This window comes from Oryctolagus cuniculus, chromosome 12 (assembly GCF_051225735.1).
Source record: "Oryctolagus cuniculus isolate XC-2025 breed Fujian yellow rabbit chromosome 12, ASM5122573v1, whole genome shotgun sequence".
NCBI classification, from domain to species: Eukaryota; Metazoa; Chordata; class Mammalia; order Lagomorpha; family Leporidae; genus Oryctolagus; species Oryctolagus cuniculus.
Window position 1 is genome coordinate 72,242,306 of NC_142878.1, and position 18,629 is coordinate 72,260,934.

Here is an 18,629-nt window from a genome sequence, read left to right on the forward strand (position 1 = left end):
CATTCTACACTCAAGCAGATGTTGTTAAACAATCTTAGTGTTTTTCCTATTGGGCTCAGTTGTTGCCTACAGCTCTTGTTAACACAATGCTACAGCCAGCTACTATTAGTTGGTCAGAGTTGGCACTGTATTTGTCATGCTTGATGTAAGAAAAGGATGAGAAATAGATTAAAGCTGTACTCACAGTACAAATCAATCTTTACTTTTTCAGGTGGAACTTGCAGAAATTTGTGCTAAGAGCGAACGTTATATTGGCACTGAAGGAGGAGGCATGGACCAATCCATATCATTTCTTGCAGAAGAAGGAACTGTAGGTGGCATTGAGTTATTTGAAAACATCAGCTTGGAGAAATTCACACAGTGAGGAAGGCCTTGGGATCACCAGCATTTTGGGTTATGGGCCTCTTCTTTGTTATGCTTTACTGTAGGGTGTTATTTTCTAGTTGCCTTGTAACCCAAGGCTATCACGGGTGAATTTACTTTGTCTCATGCTGATCACTTCTACTCTAAACTTCCAGACTCATACCTCAAAACTATTTTTCTCATGTGTTTTTCCTTTTTTTCTTCTTTTTTAGGAAGAGATTTTTCAATTCCCTAGTTTTTTCAGCCCCTTTTGTAACTTCTGTCCTAAATCACTTCTCATCTCATGGCATTTTCCTAATCTCATGTTGGTTTTAAACTCATATGTTCATTTTCTTACCACATGTATTCCTAACTCCTCTTTTTATAATTTACTCTTTGGTATCATTTTTCTCTGTCAACATTTTTGGGTCTTTAGTGGTGGGAAAAAGAATGTTGAAAGCAAGCCAAGAGTGAATTCCCCAGCAAATACCACTTCCTCTTGGCTATCAGCTTCTTTAGGTAGAACATAGATTTTGGTTGTTGTCTATAATCTACCCACTTCCAAAATAGAAACAGTTATTTCTTTAAAATCTTAGGTTTTTTTTTTTTTTTCAGAGTTCTCTAGGCTTGGCTATTTTCCAAGAACACCTAGATTCCTTCTTATTAAAAGTATTTGCTGTTGATTTCCCTAAGTCAAAGACATGTGGAATGAAGAAGTTTGGTTTAATACTCTGAAAAATATTACGGGTGTTTTGGATGAGGCCCAACAATCACACATGATAGCAAGTGTGCTGACATTAATGTACATTGGCTATAAAGTCTGCACAGTGTCCAGGTTTTTTGGACTTGCAAAGTACTTCATCATCTGACCTCTGCTTTACCCCTCCATTGTAATCTCTTGCCACCTCTCACTTCTCAGACTCTAAGCTCCAGCCAAACTACAATTCCCAAAATGTAGTTAGCATCCACGTTGTTTGTCACCTCTGGACTCACAGAGCTCTTCCCTGTTCTTCACATCCTGTTTGAGGAGAGAACCCTCTGTCTGTCCTACTATAGTTACTCCTTTAGGACTTGGTTTAAATTTCCCTTTTTCAAAGGAAAATGTACTAGGTTTATGTGATCAGGTGCTTCAAGTGTGTGTTTATATAGCATATTCTGCTTTGGTGCTTTTGTCACACAACTTGGAAATGATAGGCTCTGTGAGGGCAGGGTCATTGTCTATCTTATTCATTTAGTATTGTGCCTGGAAGTCAATAAATTATATTTAAATAAATGAAAGCATTTTTGAGAAAAGATATTGTTAAGGTAAATTAGTGTATCTATGCTTAGACATGTCTGAATTCTAATTAGTTATATCTCCTCTGCCATTTTTCTTCAAATAGGCCAAGTTGATAGAATTTAGTCCTTTGAGGGCGACTGATGTTAAACTCCCAAGTGGAGCAGTGTTTGTGATCGCCAACAGCTGTGTGGAAATGAACAAAGCAGCAACTTCCCATTTTAATATCAGAGTGATGGAGTGTCGGCTGGCTGCAAAGGTATGAACATGGCAAAGTAGTGAAATCTGAAGTAGGCCTTTTCTTGTCCTTGTTCTTTTTGTTTCTATCACTTTGTCTCTCTCTCCAATTTTAGGACAACATTGTGACTGCAGGAACAGTTGGCAATCTGAATCCAAACTCAGGAAATAGATAAGCCAGTAGGTGTGTGCCCTCTGACTTCTAGCTCTGCAGAAGCTACATGAACTTAACCACTGTTTTCCATGGTGACAGTGAGAAGAAGAGGGCAGTTTATATCCATAAAGCGCAGTCCATGGGTTAGGTTGAGGGGTGGAAAAAGATAGTTTGGAGTGATTGACAGGAAGTGACCTCACCTGGTCTTGTTTCCTAACCAGAAGTGATGGCAGTCTCTGCTTGGTTTTCTCAGATACACCATTTTTCACCATTGCTGTTAGTGATCACTCCAAAAATAAAGGCTTGGTGCAACCACCCTGTGATTAAAAAGATTTCTTCATGTCTACCAGGAAATCACAAACCAGAGGGAATATTGGCAGTTCTCTATTTGACAGTTTAGAAGATCCTTAAATTTATTTAGGAATCATTCACTGAGTAGCCATTGTCTGCGGAGTAGTATGAAGACATACACAAGGACATAGGAATAGACAGAGTAGAGAGTTGAAGTTAGGGGAATACCAAATAGGAAATTTTTAGTATGTGATCATGTAGTAAAAAGTGATGTAGTACTTAAATGTTATGAAGGATTCAGGAGCACATAATATGACTAGAAAATTGGAGGGAATTGAACTTGAGGATTAGGGAGTGGATTCTGGGTCTGGAGCTCCACTGTACTTTCTCCTGCTCCTCCTTTGATCTCTTCCCTACTGAAGTGATGGATATCACCTAAGATTCATGACCACCGATCTTCACCAGGCCTTAAACACATTCTGAAATCTACTTTGTTCCTAGTAACAATTTCATACCTTCCTTACTCCTTTCAAACTCTCATTACTTGACTATATTAATCTGTTTTGGGGGTTACTATAAAATACCTGATGCAGACTAACGTTATAAAGAAAAGAGGCTCATTTTACTTATGGATCTGGAATTGGATGGTAAACAGGCTGTGTTTGTTTGGTGATGTTCTTCTTGCTGGCAGAGTCCCAAGGCAGCGCATGTCATCACAGAAAGACAGGGAGCACACGTGTATATCTGTGCTATACGTCTCTCCTGCTTGTAAAGTCACTAGGGTTCAATCATGGGGTCTCTACTTTAACAACCTATTCTAATCCTGATTTGCTTTCCAAAGACTTTACCTTTAAGCACTAGAGTCAGATTAAGTTTCCATGCTCTGAATATCTCATTTTTGGGGTTAGATTTCAATACCTGAAGTCTTAGGGATACTCAAACCATATCCAAAATCAGCTTGACTGACTTCCAAAAGTGATCGTATCCCCTATTTCATGTTGAGATAGGTGTGATCACACAGGCTATGGTGTCCTGCCACCATGTGTGCAGGTCTCCCTGTATCTGCATCTCCTCTTGAAGCCAGCCCTTCCTTGCGTGCTTGCAGGGACTCCCTCCATCTTTGATCTGTCTCTTGTCTCCATCTCTTTACTAAATCCTCTTCATTAGACCTCACATAGTTATTATTTTGCATTAAAAAAGAAATCTGTTCAATATCTCACAACTCTCCCAACTACCATTTCTGTTCTATTTTCTTGTTCTCTTCACAAGTAAACTCATAAATTGCTCAATAGATATTATCTTTCCTCCATTACTTCCCTCTCATTCTGTAATCTACTAAGCCTTCAGTTCTGCTTTTTTTTACAATACTCAATTTGTTCTTTCTTGGCCACTGAAGACTCTTTTTTTAGAATTAGTAACTGCAGTGGACACTCTTTGGTCTTCATCTTAGTCCTCATTTGGATAAGGTTTACCATTCTCTCCTTGAAGCATTCTCTTCCTTTGGTTTCCATTATAATGCACTTCCTGTTTTTTTTCCTTCTGTTCCCTTGCCATTATTTTTTGGTTTTAGTTTTAGCTTTCCTTTTTTTTTTTTTTTTTCTCCTCAAAGGTAAGGGTAAAGGGATGGTGGAATTCAATCTTCAACCAGTCTTTAAATATTGGAGTTCTTTAAGGCTTTGACTTTGACCTTGTCTTCTTTCCTGTGGTCTTTCCTCTATTAATCTCATACTCTATCATAGCTTCAACTTCAGTCTCTGTGCTGATGAATTGACTCAGGTCTTCTTGGCTGAGCTTCAAACTTGTATATTATACAGAACTTTATTGAACATCTGTATTTGAATGAGTCATAGACTTTTCACACTGAGCATGTAAAAATTGAGCTCATTCTTCTTCTCACAAGTCTTTTACTCCTCTGTTTGTCCCATCATTCATTGATTATTGCATTAGCCTCCTCACTGTTCCTTAATCCATACTTGTCTATATCCCAGTCACTCTTCAAGAAGCAGAATGGTGGTTGAGAAATTTAAATCTAAGTGGTTCCCCTGCTTAACACCTTTCACAGGCTTCTTATTTCATTGCATTAAACAGTGCTTATCAACACGTGGAAAGCCTCGAAACCTCATGCCTGTACACCTCATCCTGTTCGTCTCCTAGAGTCCCCTACTCCATTGCATTCCAATAATGAGGATCATGTCTTCTCAGGGCCTTTGCCCATGCCTAGTACACTATTCCAACCCTCTTTGAACTCTCAATCCAGTTCCCTCGGGGAACATTCCTTGACTTCTGTACTTCTGGACTAAGGTAGAACTTTCTTTGTACTGTATAGCACTTGCATTACTCAGTTATGGTACTTACTACAATTATTTGTTTAATGTCCATCTCTTCTTTCAGATTCAGTTTTGCTGCAGAGCTGAGACTGTACCCTTCTTTACTCTTCTGCCCCTAATGCTTGATGTATGCTTAGACTAAAGTAGACATAGGATATACATTTAGTGAATACACAGATGACTGCTTTCTGTCTCACCTGCTCTGTTCCATTCACTTTGCTCAGCTTCACAGTTTTCTAGAAGTGCCCATCGTGTGTCCAGCACCGAATAGATTCTGTAGAGATACGCAAGATGTTGTTATCCTGTGTGATTGACTCTGCATGTCTCCTCTTACTCTCACCCCTGATGTTGTGAAGTGGGGAAAGTCAGAAAAATTAAAGTTTTATGGTTTGCTTGTTTCTAGAAAGTTTTGAGCTTACAGATTTTAAAAAGATCATATTTCAAATTTGGAATTTACTCAATAATTTCTAAAAATGATGTAAGAGAAAAATTTTAACATGAAACTTTTTACAGCCCCTCATCTGTGCATATATGTGCAGTAAACCTCATTATAAAGGGCTCATTGAACTTTTTTTCTTCTTCAGGACATACTTCCTCTTTCAGGAAATGGAAAAATTAGTGTCTTATTTGTTTGAGGGCTTACGCTTGTTGACTTTTTATCTTGAGGTCAATGAGTAAGTGTTGTCTTCCTAAGAAGATCTCAAATATAGACACATTGTTTCCCAAGTTCTATCACAAAATCAGATATATTGTGCCAGATCCATAGGTGAGCGGAAACAGGGATGGGACATGTGAAATGGGTCATGTTGTGAATACTGTGTTTCAGAGAAGTAAGAAGAAAGTGAAGAATACAACTATGGTGTTGAATCTTTATAGTAAAAGCCATTGGGATGTGTGTGATGATTGAAAAGTGAACAATTTTATCAAGATGGAGAATGTTTTCTAAATTGTGTTGTTGCAAATCACTGGAATCCAAGGTTCTATATAAAAGGAAATTGAAGATAAAACTGACACAGTGGACTGTACCTGTAGATATTGGTGTTAAAAATATAGGCTGGGATTCTGCTAAGCATATTTTTCTTATATTTTGTTGTCCTTTCTTCTATTTTTGGCAATATGTGAATGAATCCAATTTTTGTTTGAAAATGGTCTCCTTAAATAAGGAAATAAACTCCCATGTGAAAAGGTAGAGAACAATATCTCAGCCTGGATAAACTTGCTGTTTTCACAAGATAATAACAAAATGTCATTGGAGAATGACTAATCATGGTAGTTTAGAAAATGAGACTAGAGACCGGCACTGTGGCACAGAGGGTTAATCCTCCGCTTGCAGTGCCGGTATCACATATGGATGCTGGTTCAAGTCCCAGCTGCTCCTCTTCTGATCCAGCTCTCTGCTATGACCTGGGAAAGCAGTAGAAGATGGCCCAAGTCCGTGGGCCTCTGCAACCATGTGGGAGATCCCGAAGAAGCTCCTGGCTCCTGGCTTTGGATTGGTGCAGCTGTGGGCATTTTGGGGAGTGAACCAGCAGGTGGAAGACCTTTTTCTCTGTCTCTCCCTCTCACTGTCTGAAACTCTGCCTCTCAAATAAATAATATAAACTTTAAAAAGAAAAAGAGAAAATGAGACTAATCAGACGGAGCGCCACCTGGCAAAGTTGCAATGAATAATATGTACTTTTCCTCTCCTCCTCTCCTTCCAAGATTGTTTATTGAAACTGAGTGACTTTCATATCATTAACACTGAAAAGTATACTAAGATAATAAAGATTTTTCTTTGTTGTACTTTTTTTTTCATTGAAAATATCTCCTGTTCTCAATTTTCCTCTCTCTTTCTCTCGACTAACTTTAAAAAATTAACTGATTTAGATTCATTAAAATTCAGAGTATTGTAGTGTATTTGAACTAAAATTGAAAACATTTCAAGGCAAACTCAATAGAGATTTATAATTATTACTTGCGTAAGTGATACTTTTAAGTGAAGCACATTTTTGTGTTCTTAAATTAACAAAGTGGCCAGGGATTTTTAATGGGCACAATTTTTTTTTTCATATTTTGCACATACTTAGTGGCTTAAGTAGAAATATTTCATGCCTATAAAAGAGAGTATCCCTAGTCATACTGAGGGATAAAATGTGTGATGCCAATAGTAAGTATTATGAGAAGTCAGCTAGGGAAGAGAAATTAGACCGTTGCTTTTTTGAATGCTCTGAGCTCCTCGTGGCAACATGTGAAGCAATGGAGGGGAGTTTCATGTGGTCCTGTGACACTGTAAGGAAAATTTACAGCGATTCTTTACAAGGCCTGTCTGGTCACGGCCCATCACTCACAGTTTTTCAGTTCCTGTCATTTAGTGGTTGATATGGAACTTATTCTCTTTCTGGTGATAGACTGTGAGGAGAGTTGGCATTATACTTCTCAGGACTTGGCAGTTTCCTTCAATCCAAGCAGAGAAAAACCAAATACCCAAGAATGTGGCCACTTTCACACAGCCTGCTGACTCGGTAGAGCATACTCTGCCAAGACTGTAGCATGGAGTATGCAGAGAATGGTGAGTCCAAGCTTCATGGCAGTTGATGTTATGTTCTGGAGAATAGGGGTGATGTTGTTCATGGAACCGCCTTGTGGCAGCACCTTCAGGGCCGGGCTAAGGGTCACCTGGACTTGGTCCTGGGAGTAGAGGGGAGCTGTTAATGTTGTTAGCAGGGGATTGTAGAATTATTATTCTGGCAGGAGAAACCTTTGCCTTGGGTGAAAAGAGGTGGGTATTAGCATAATAGTGAGGTTGAGATGAAAAGGGAGAGAAGCTATGACTGGGCCTGGTAAAGGGTCGAGTACAAGGCTCTCTGTGACTGGATTTCAGTTTTCCTTCTGGCCTACTGCATCATTACTTTGAGGAAGTTTTTCTTGATGACCTCTCTATACCCATTAGGTTGAACACTTTTTCATATGTTCCTGTCATGTCCTGTATTTTTCATTTACCATAGTTCATCACAGGTTAAGTTCTTCAATGGGTGATTTCTATTTAACATCTGTCTCCTCTGCTAGGATTGAGAGTTTCATGTGGCCAGGAGCCATGTGTACCTTGTTTACTGCTGTCTGTCTGGAGCCTGGGAGGTAGTAGGTACTTAGCAGACACTCATTGCATGCAGATGTGCATGAATAAAGGAAAGTGTTGAGTTGACAAGTTGCAGTTTGAGCTAAAATGTTGGACAGAAAGGGCAGTGCTGCCACTGGTAGGTTTGGAGAAGTTGAGGTAGAAGGTGACGGGAGAGTAGGAGGTGAAGATAATTCCCTACAGAATTTTCTTGTAGGTGGTTGGCAATCTCAGCTAGGAGAGTATCTCATGGATGGGGCTGTAGCCTTCAGATGTATTTGGTTTGAGATAATCGTTGAAACCAAGAGCCACATTCAGTTCACTGAGGGAAGAAATGTGAAAAGAGAGGGCCAGAAGGCTATGAATAAGCTAGGGAAATGCTGTAATTCAATAAAGAAAGGGAAAAAATGAGTCACAGAAGGAAATGATATAAGAATCAGAGAGAGAGGTGAGAGAGAGACTAGGAAAATTCAATACTCTAGAAGCCAATATAACACAGAGTGTTGAAGAATTCCCAAAGCCACAGTTTAAGTAAAAATTAAAAGCAAGATGGCTTCAGTTTTTAGAGATGAGGAAGGGCCTTTGGGTGGCCATATTCAGTATTTAATATAGTTACTAAGAGCTTTGGTGAGTATCTCCACTGGTTCTAGGTGTTGGATGGTGAAGTGATGGAGAAATGAAGGGCTTTTGCTTTAGGAACAGGAATTTTAGGGTGGATCTATTTTTTTTTAATTATTTATTTATTTATTTTTGACAGGCAGAGTTAGGCAGTGAGAGAGAGACAGAGAGAAAGGTCTTCCTTTTCCATTGGTTCACCCCCAAAGTGGCCGCAATGGCCGGCGCACTGCGCCAATCTGAAGCCAGGAGCCAGGCGCTTACCCCTGGTCTCCCATGTGGGTGCAGGGCCCAAGCACTTGGGCCATCCTCCACTGCCCTCCTGGGCCACAGCAGAGAGCTGGACTGGAAGAGGGGCAACTGGGACAGAATCCGGTGCCCCAACAGGGACTAGAACCTGGGGTGCCGGCGCCACAGGCAGAGGACTAGCCAAGTGAGCCACGGCACCGGCTGATCTGTCTATGTTTAAAGACATATGAAGAGGTGTCAGGTGGGAGAGGACAAGCTAGAGAGGCAGGAGAATGTGGGGAGGGAAGGAAATATTTTTTTTTGACAGGTAGAGTTATAGACACAGAGAGAGGACAGAGAGAAAGGTCTTCCTTCTTTTGGTTCACTCCCCAAATGGCCACTACGGCTGGCGCTGTGTCGATCTGAAGCCAGGAGCCAGGTGCTTCCTCCCGGTCTCCCATGCGGGTGCAGGGGTCCAAGCACTTGGGCCATCCTGAGGGAAGGAAATTTAATCCTTCAAGGCTCCCTCTGGGCTAGCAGGGTGCTGGTTGATTTTATTATTATCTTATTTAGCCTTCCCAATAGCTTGTGAGGTAGCCAATAAGTGTCTCATTTCACTTACTGTGGCTTTCAGGAGAGGTCTGTTGTGATGGTTTTGAATAGAGGAGTCCAGGTCTGCCTTAGCCTGTGCTCCTTGCATTGTACTTCTTGGCTATTGGGCATGAGTTGGATCTAGAGCACAATGCATGGTGTTGCCTTACAAAGGAGGCTGTGCTGAGGGTGCAGGGAGAATTGTAGAAGTTTCGTTTGCATGACTTGATTTAGTCTGTGGCCTGCAAACTAATATGGAGAACATGACAATAGGGATGAATAGGATTGGGGAAGGTCACATGATGAATGTGGTTATGGCTAGGGGTGGAACATGGACACAGAAATCACTAACTACTGTGGAATGCTGGGGAAGGCCTCCATGTAGTTGGAAGAGGGATGAAAGGGAAATAAGACCCTTCCCCCCAAAAAAAGAAAGATAAAAGGTGTCCACAGTAAAAGTTGCTATGTAAGATCTTATGTATGTCAAATTGTGTTTGTGTAGGTGTGCATAATAAGTGCATGCTAGAATGCCTGTCACATCGGTGTGCTAACTGAATTGAGTGATTAAAGATGATTCATTTATTTCAGTTTTTTTGGGGGGAGTACTTAGAACTTTCTACAATGAGCATGTGTGATTTATGCAACCAAAAACAACAACACAGCTGCTTTTGTTGTGTGGAAAATAACTTTTTGAATGAATTGCTATTTTTAGAGGGGACACAGAGAAAGGATTAGAAAAATTTCCCTTCATGGACCTAGTGAGAAGAATTGGTGCTTTCCTCACTGAGGTGTCAGTCAAATACAAGGAGAAAGTCAAAAAGAGGTGGATTCTGACAGTCTCTTGAGTGAGGGTCCTTCTCTTAGTACACTCCCTTTATTGGAAGCCCCAGTCAGGGTTTTTTTCTGGCTGTAGGCAAGATCTTAGTATTTTAGTTTGCATCTGGCACAACTGGGAGGTGATAGGGAGTTCAGACTCTTGATGGAAGCCTCAACCAAAACTTACTGGGATTTAGGGGGCAAATACCTGAGTTTTCTCGCCCCTGGGGATTATATAGACAGATCTCGGAAGATCCATAAGGCCCAGCCTCACCTGATTGCATCAGTGCCCCATGGACTGACATCTTTTTCCTGTCTCACTTTCCATTCCTATTCTGGTGCTTGTTGGGATCACTCTGCTCCTAAATTCTTGCCTTCAAATTCTTGTCACGAGTTTCAGAGAAAAACCAACCTGTGTCAGGACCCCAGCACTAACAGAGTTCCTTCCCATGACTGTGGACAAAGCAGCTGTTGTCTGCTTTCTTGTCTGCAAAGCATGAAAACAGAGCTCAGGAACCTCCCAGAAGTGGTATCTGAATGAATACTTAATGTTAGCTGTGGTGAAAAGAAAATGGTGAACAATGACAAAGAACCGCTTTCTCTTATTTCCCCACTCCGCTACTGAGTGAGGGACTCATGACGAAACGACCCATATCCCTGACTCATAGCCCTGCTTCACAAATGTGAAGTCGGCTAGTCACCAGAGCCGTAAGTGACAGATTCCCTCATGGAGTTCTGTCCTTGAGCAACAGCAGTCTTACCCACCCACTTCTCTCATCTGCAAGTCATCTTTCTGTTTCCTGAGCCAAATTTCAAAGGGCTTAAGCGGCTTTCCTATTTTACTCCCTCAATGTAGTGCAATTCAACGGCTCATGGGCTATGCAGCTGTCCTTGAGGGCATGTGGTAGATTTCATCCTTAATTGAAATACACACCAAATTGGCTGAATGGACCCTCCAGCTGAAGGCTAAGTAGACAATTGGGCTAAGAGCAAAGCGGGATGTTGCTGGAGTGAACGTGGACTTTTGTATGTTAGTTCCTCTGTCTGTAGAAGAAAAGCACATGGGGAGGCTGCCTTTGAAAACTAAACCTGTGGGCTGCAGGCATCTTTTACAGACTTTCTCCTCACGCATCACTGGCCGAATTTTCTTGAATTAAGGGCCTGGGGCAGTGTGACTGGTTCAAGTGAGAATGGGGATGGGAACTCGGAGACCGTTTTTGACTGAAAAGTTCTTAGAAAGAACCCACTCTGATAATGGGGGCAGTTCTCTGACATTTTCCCTTTTGCGTTTCCTTTTTTGAAAGAAACAACTGTTTATTAAAGTGTTTTAAAATCACTTGAATGTTGACTTCTAGCACATATCTTAATTTATGCTTAGAAATGCATTTCTAAGACCTGAATGGTGATTTGAACTAACATGAGTAGCATATATATCGTCCATATCTCCTAGAGAATGTGGCCTTGGGGAAGAAAGAGAGATGTAGCACCTGGATTTAATTTCAAATCTGTTATTTTCTAGTTAGGTGACTTTGGACAAATCACTTACTTTTATCTCTCACAAAGAGTAAAAATACCTATCTCACAGGGTTGTTGAAGATTACAAGAATTAAAGAGCACATTTTAATCCATACAGCACTATTATTTTCGCTAGCTTCCATTATTTATCTCAGATGCATTCTGGATATGTTGCCAGAATGCATCGTTGTAGGAAATCGTTGACTTCAGCTTTTCTTTCCATATAAAATAAATATATATTTTATGTTCATTCTTTTTAAAAATATTTTTTAAAGATTTATTTATTTGAAAGTCAGAATAACAGAGAGAGGGAGAGACAGAGAAAGACACACACACACACACACACACACAGAGATCTTCCATCAGCTGCTTCACTCACCAAATGGCCACAAACAGCCAGAGCTAAGCCAGGCTAGAGCCCGGAGCCAGGAGCTTCTCCGGGTTGCTTACATGGGTACAGAGCCCAAGGTCTTGGGCTATCTTCAGCTGCTGTCCCAGCTGCATTAGCAAGGAGCCTGCAGTGGAACAGCTGGGATTAGAACCAGCGTTCATATGGGATGCCTGCGCTACAGATTGCAGCTCTGTGCCACAACACTATCTTCGAAATTTCATTTTCTTCTTATATATGCCTTTTAAGATTTTTTCAAATTGGTTTTAGAATACTTTGAAATATAGAACATGAATAAATGAATTTACTAAATTAACAAGTGGGTCATTCTATAGGACTATTAACCCAGTACTGTTAATAGCACTAACTAAATGTGCTAAGCAAACAAGGGCAGAAGAAAAGTCTTAGCTCATGTTCTTGCTTTAAAAATGGCAGCATGTTCTATGAAATAACTGAACAGAAAAACATAATTCTATTGTCTCTTTTCCAAGTTCTGCTTTAAAATCATTAACTGTTCAAGTGTGTGAGCCAAGGTTTTAAAAAAGATGATTAATGAATTTAAGAACTTCTGTTATTAACATTCTTCAGAAGTGAGTTGCCCTAACCAAAGTACAATAGTTTTTTGGTAAACTCTGCTTCCTGTCGAAAAGAATGAAAATCAACTCAGCAACATAATAGAAGAGTAAATCAGATGCACATTTCCTTGAAGACGAGTTTCTCCTTCTCTTGTTTCTTATTGTTGTTTGAACTGTCTGCACCTGCTGTCTTTATACCTTGGCAATGAATTTTATGGACCTCAGAGTGACAGAAATCTTAACAGTTTTGATTGTCACCTCCTGTGAAGGGCAGTGGTTTGGGGAGAATGAAAAAAACATATCTAGGTTGGTTTACCAGGAGTATACCCGGTTATAAAGATTTGGTTTGTACTTAACCTTCTGTGTCCACTGGAGGATGCCCCACGAAGAGATTGTAAGCCATATGCCTTTTCTTGAGAGTGGAGAAACAGACAGCTCTTCTGCTACTAGCGATCTAATGAAGTGGTTTTTTATAAGGTCACCAATGAGGTTTTCATTTAAAATCTAGGACTTTACTCCAAACGCCAAGATACTTAAATTCATTAGCCATTTTCAAAGAGGCATGTAGTAAACAGGAAGTGCTCTAATGAAACCGGGCATACAGTGTCCATCTCAGTACTCAGGTCACATGAGATTTGAATAGTTTCCTCTAGACTTTACAGAGAGGGACATAGTAGTGTTAAACTGAATAAAGATAAAAGAATGAAATTATTCAAAGAAAAAGCCTCAGGGAAAGTGGTGACAGACCAAAAAAATCAGTGGGAGATTAGTCATGTGTGTGTGTGTGTGTGTGTGTGTGTGTGTGTCTGTGTTGGGACAAATACTTCACTAGTTTGAGCATCATACAAGCATGTTTAATTCCAAACATCTGAACCCAGTATGCATGTCCAAACAATGGTCAAAATTTGGATAGGTTGAATGGAAAAAAAAAACAGCTTAAAGTTGAATCTGGCTAATTAAAATAGTACATATCAAATTCTGAAATGAAAAATGAAAACTGACCATTATCTTGGTTTAAACTTGCAGCTCCTGGCTAAGCACAAAGGCTTGCAATGGAACAAAGTTCTGCGACTGGAGGAGGTACAGGCCCAGCTAGGGATTAGTCTGGAAGAAATGCTCTCAGTCACAGAGGATGCCCTTCACTCTGACCCCTATAGCCCTGAGGAGATCTGCATGTGTCTGGGTATTAGCCTGGATGAACTCCGAACCCAGATCCTGAGTCAAAACACTCGAGATGGTGAGTTTGCTAGAAAAACCAGGGTGTGAGCTGTCCTCATTTATAGCTGGAATGTTTTCCCACTTCCCCATGGATTCTATTGGATTGTAAGGCATACTTGAGGGAATTTGGGGAATGCATACATACTTTGGGAAACTCAACTATCTAGATCCTTAGCTTTATATATTCATTCAAGTATCATAAACATTTCCTGGTGTGCTACATGCCAGGTATTTTGGTGAATAAAACATGATTCCTGCCCTCAAGAGGTTCATTATTTATTTATTTATTGATGAGAGAGAGAGAGAGAGAAGAGAGAACAAACATACTACTCTAGAATACCAGAGACCTTCATGGCTCAGATTGGAACTTATGGCCCAGCTGTTGCTTTTAAGTAATTTTGTTTTTATACCAGTACCATCACAAGATGAAATGAAGGCAAGGTAAATGTTGGAGGCACAGGATGGAGCCTTGAAACGTCTGTTCCTCTTAGAAGTGGAGGTTGTCTATTGATGGGGAGTCAATGTTAGGTGCAAGGACATTGCATTAAGATCCAGTTGTCCTTTGGAGTAGGGGTAGGTAGTGTGGGAGCTTGGCACGAAGATCCGCTTCAGGGTTCCAACTTTCATTCTATTAAGTTCAACTCTACAATTGCATCTTGAGGGACTACTGTGGGTATGCCTGAAAATTCATATCTTAAAGGCTGAAACTACTGCCGGCGCCGCGGCTCACTAGGCTAATCCTCCGCCTTGCGGCGCCAGCACACCGGGTTCTAGTCCCGGTTGGGGCACTGGATTCTGTCCCGGTTGCCCCTCTTCCAGGCCAGCTCTCTGCTGTGGCCAGGGAGTGAAGTGGAGATTAGCCCAAGTGCTTGGGCCCTGCACCCCATGGGAGACCAGGATAAGTACCTGGCTCCTGCCATTGGATCAGCGCGGTGCGCCAGCCGCAGTGTGCTGGCCGCGGCAGCCGTTGGAGGGTGAACCAACGGCAAAGGGAAGACCTTTCTCTCTGTCTCTCTCTCTCTCACTGTCCACTCTGCCTGTCAAAAAAAAAAAAAAAAAAAAAAAAAAAAAAAGGCTGAAACTACTGACAACTTTGGGAGGGGGTAAAGTAATCATTTGAGGTTAGGGACTGGTTTCATTTGATGTCTAACATTGTCATATCCAGTTTAATTTTAGGAACAATTGTTGAGTCTCTATAACTGGGACAAGTGAACTATAGTCCACTATTAAAATTATACCTGATAAAAACTTTTGTGAAATAAACTTTTATTAAAATACCACCATGTATTTGCCATAGCTACTTTTGCACTACAATAGCAGAGTTGAGTAGTTGTGACATAGATTGAACAGGCTACAAAACCTAAAATGTTTACTATCTGGCCCTTTGTAGACAATGTTTGCTGACTTCCATTCTAAACATGTATTAGACCAAAGCTTACCTCAGTTTTCTCTTGAAAACAGGCATAAAAGGGATATAAAGGAGTAACCTATGTAATGTGCTAAGAACAGTGCTTGGTAATGGAGGTGCTCATAGAGGTGGGTGTGGTGGTGGAGGTGTAGGGAGATGAGAAAACAAAGAATTCAAAGCCAGCTTTACTAAGGAGATAGCAGTCAGCCAAAAGGTACATAAGAAATGGGAATTTTCTAAACAGACAAGCAATCAGAAAGAATTCAGGGCTGATAAAATAGCAACTACAGAGGCAGAGAGGTGTGAAAGAGGGTATATGCCCAAGGAACTACACATTTTTGAGTATATCTTAAAAATAATATACATACTAGAAAGTGAGATGATATTAAGCTGATAAAGACAGGCACAGATCACCAAAGGCCTTGTTAAATTCTTTGTGTGAATTTTATAGGTAATGGGGAAGTTAATAAAATTTTTATTGAATGAAGAAATTGTGTAGGGTAGACGTGGGATAGAGAGAGCTTCTAGGAGAATAGCCTTTCTGTTTTGACCTAAGACATTGTCTGATTTCTTTAATTCAGATAATAATATGTATTGATTTCTTGGGACTTGGTATTGTGCTAGAAATTGGCATACAAAGTTAAATAGACATGACTTTTACCTTGTAGTGACTAAGTGTCCAACGCACTCACAGTATTTAATGCCAGTTGTAATAAAAATATTTATCAAAATCTTAAAAATATGGAGTATAGAGTAGATAAATGCCTGAAGAATGTGGCTCTACTTTGAGCTGAATCCTTAGTTTGGAGGGATATTTCCCAAAGCATAATCCAATAGGAAGAGAAGAAATTGTTGTCTAAGCTAGGAGAGTTGCACACAACTATGAAGCTTGGGAGCTAAGTCAAGGATACACATTGGAGGATAAACAGAGGAATCTGTGAAGAACTAAATGAGGACTAAGGTAGAGAGTGGGCCAGGTGACATGATCCCTAGTTTAAAAAGGGGAGAATCTATTTGGAACATTTTTTGATGAGTGTCCAAACTGCTTAGAATTTGGGTGGCTTGGCTGCTTAGTTGTACTGTGTTGGACTGGATACAAACTTCAGTGCTTAGATTACCAGCTTTGCCTTTGTCCCTGTGCTGATAAGGGGTGGGGCAGTTGCTGAGTAATTTGTTTGGATATTGTGATCTCCAAAGTCATGAGTGGTAATCTTGGCTTTTGTTCAAGGACTGGGCACTGGCATAGATTGTTCTTTGGGAAGACACTTACAGTTGATAGTAAAACACACAGCTTGTTTACTTTATGGTTTACACATTACACTATTCACCCACATCATCCAATTTGAATCTCTCAACAACCCTTATCCTTATTTCACAGATGAGAAAACTGAGTTACATGATTGTTAAGCCTATAGATAATACACATTGCAGCCAGACTCCAGATCCTAGGCTTCTGAGTTACTTAATCCAATACTCTCTTCCTTTTTAGTTTTTCCAAAAATTTATTATTAATTTTTATTTATTTGAAAGACAGTGTGACAGTGAGAGAGAAAGAGGGAGGGAGGAAGAGAGGAAGACAGGGAGAGAGGGAGAGGAGAGAGGGAGGGGGGGGGAGAGGGAGAGAGAGAGAGATAGAGAGAGATTGATTGTCCATTGGTTCATTCCCCAAATGCCTACAACAGTTAGGACTGTGCCAGGCAGAAGCCAGGAGCCAGGAACCCTCTCTGGGTCTCCCACATGGGTGGCAGGGACCCAAACACTTGAACTGTCATATGTTCCTTTTCTGGGATGCATATTGGCAGGAAGCTGTATCAGAAGTAGAGGAGAAACTCAAACCCAGGCCCTCTGATATGGGATGCCAGCATCCCACAAGTTGGCCTACCTTGTGCTGCACCACAACAGCTGACCCTAGCTTGTATTTTTTTTTTTTTTTTAGTTTTACATCTTGTATATTTGTAAGTTGGCTTTGGCAGTCCCTTACCAAATAAGGGAGATATTGTCTAATTTTGAATTTGCTTGGCTCTAATTGCACAAACTCCTTAACAAGGAGTTTTTGCATTTTTTCTTTCTTTTCTAAATATTTATTCATTTATTTGAAAGTCAGCGTTACACAGAGAGAGGAGAGGTGGGGAGAGAGAGAGAGAGAGAGAGAGAGGTCTTCCATATGATGGTTCACTCCCCAATTGGCTGCAATGGCCAGAGCTGTGCTGATCTGAAGCCAGGAGCCAGGAGCTTCTTCCTGGTCTCCCACATGGGTGCAGGGGCCCAAAAGCTTGGGCCATCTTCTAATGCTTTCTCAGGCCATAGCAGAAAGCTGGACAGGAAGTGGAGCAGCCGGGTCTCAAACTGGCACCCATATGGGATTGGTGCTTCAGCCCAGGGTGTTAACCTGCTGCACCACAGCACCGGCTCCTGCGTTTTATCTTGAGACTAAAGATAGATGATGAAAATAGGCTGCTTTGCAGATAGTTTCTTTTCGACTACTTTTGATTCTGGCATTTGGACCTTAGAAGAGGTAGGGCTGCATGGCAGCCAGAGCTCATTTTGCGTGAGGATAACTCGGGTTGTGGTGTTCAAGGGCTGTGAGAACTGATAGGGAATTTTCACTTTGGTAGGAAATGTGGTTCTCCTGCCAGTGTTGTGGCACAGTGGATTAAGCCACTGCTTGCAAAGCTGGTTCTTAGTCCTTGCTGCTCTGCTTCTGATCCAGCTCCTTGCTAATGTGCCTGAGGAGGCAGCAGAGGATATCCCAAGTACTTGGGCCCCTGCTGCCCATTTAGGAGACTCAGACGTATTTCCAGATTCTTGATTTTGGCCTGGCCTAGCCCTGGCCACTGTGGCCATTTGGGGAGTGAACCAGCAGATGGAAGATTCTTTCTCTGTCTCAATCTCTCTCTCTGTGTTTGGTATCTCCCTCTCTATCACTCTGCCCTTCCAATACATGCATACATATGCACATATTTTTTTAAAAATATAGTTCTTGTAGATTATCTCTGTTAAGTCTGTGAAGGGTAGTTTGTTTTGATCCACTTGAAAATTGTCATGGTACTTTACAGTATACATCCAGTCAGTTTTTTTAAAAGTTTAAGTTTCTAGCTAATTGTTCTCAGATATCAGAGAAACTAATTTAAAAATCAGACATCAAGTTCTAAACTCCGTGATGTTGGGGTGGGTGACCTACTCCTTAAGGCACTCGTGTCCCACTACAGAGTGCCTGGGTTTGATTCCCAGTTCTGACTCCTGACTCCTCCTTCCTACCCTTGCAGAGCCTAGGAGGAAGAAGTGTTGGCGCAAGTAGTTGGGTCCCCACCCCCTACATGGGAGATCTGAATTGATCCTGGTTCCCAGCTTTCTTCTGGCTCAGCCACAGTCACTGGGGGCATTTTGGGGGTAAACCAGTGGATGGGAGCTTTCTCTATATCTCTATTAAAAAAATGGAAACAAAGCCTTCTATTGTTTCAAGAGAGTGAATTGTTCGTGTATAAATTTTTGAAAAATTTCTCATTAAAAGAAATCCAAAGGAGTTTACAGATGTTGGTTGAGCAGAAATC

At 40.9% G+C, this 18,629-nt stretch overlaps 1 protein-coding gene across 14 annotated transcripts in view; it reads left to right on the top strand.

The window, feature by feature from the left end:
- The window catches only part of GALK2 (galactokinase 2), a 145,429-nt gene that overhangs the window by 87,097 nt on the left and 39,703 nt on the right, over positions 1–18,629 (top strand). For 9 of the 14 annotated variants that reach the window (XM_008269030.5, XM_051822383.3, XM_070054163.2 and 6 more), the window contains 3 exons: positions 212–310; positions 1,725–1,877; positions 13,479–13,689. In XM_008269030.5, the coding sequence (XP_008267252.1) occupies positions 212–310; positions 1,725–1,877; positions 13,479–13,689 (463 nt within the window). The remainder of the gene's footprint in view (positions 1–211; positions 311–1,724; positions 1,878–13,478; positions 13,690–18,629) is intronic. The other 5 variants (XR_016218094.1, XR_016218096.1, XM_089310277.1 and 2 more) reach the window with 1 other exon arrangement.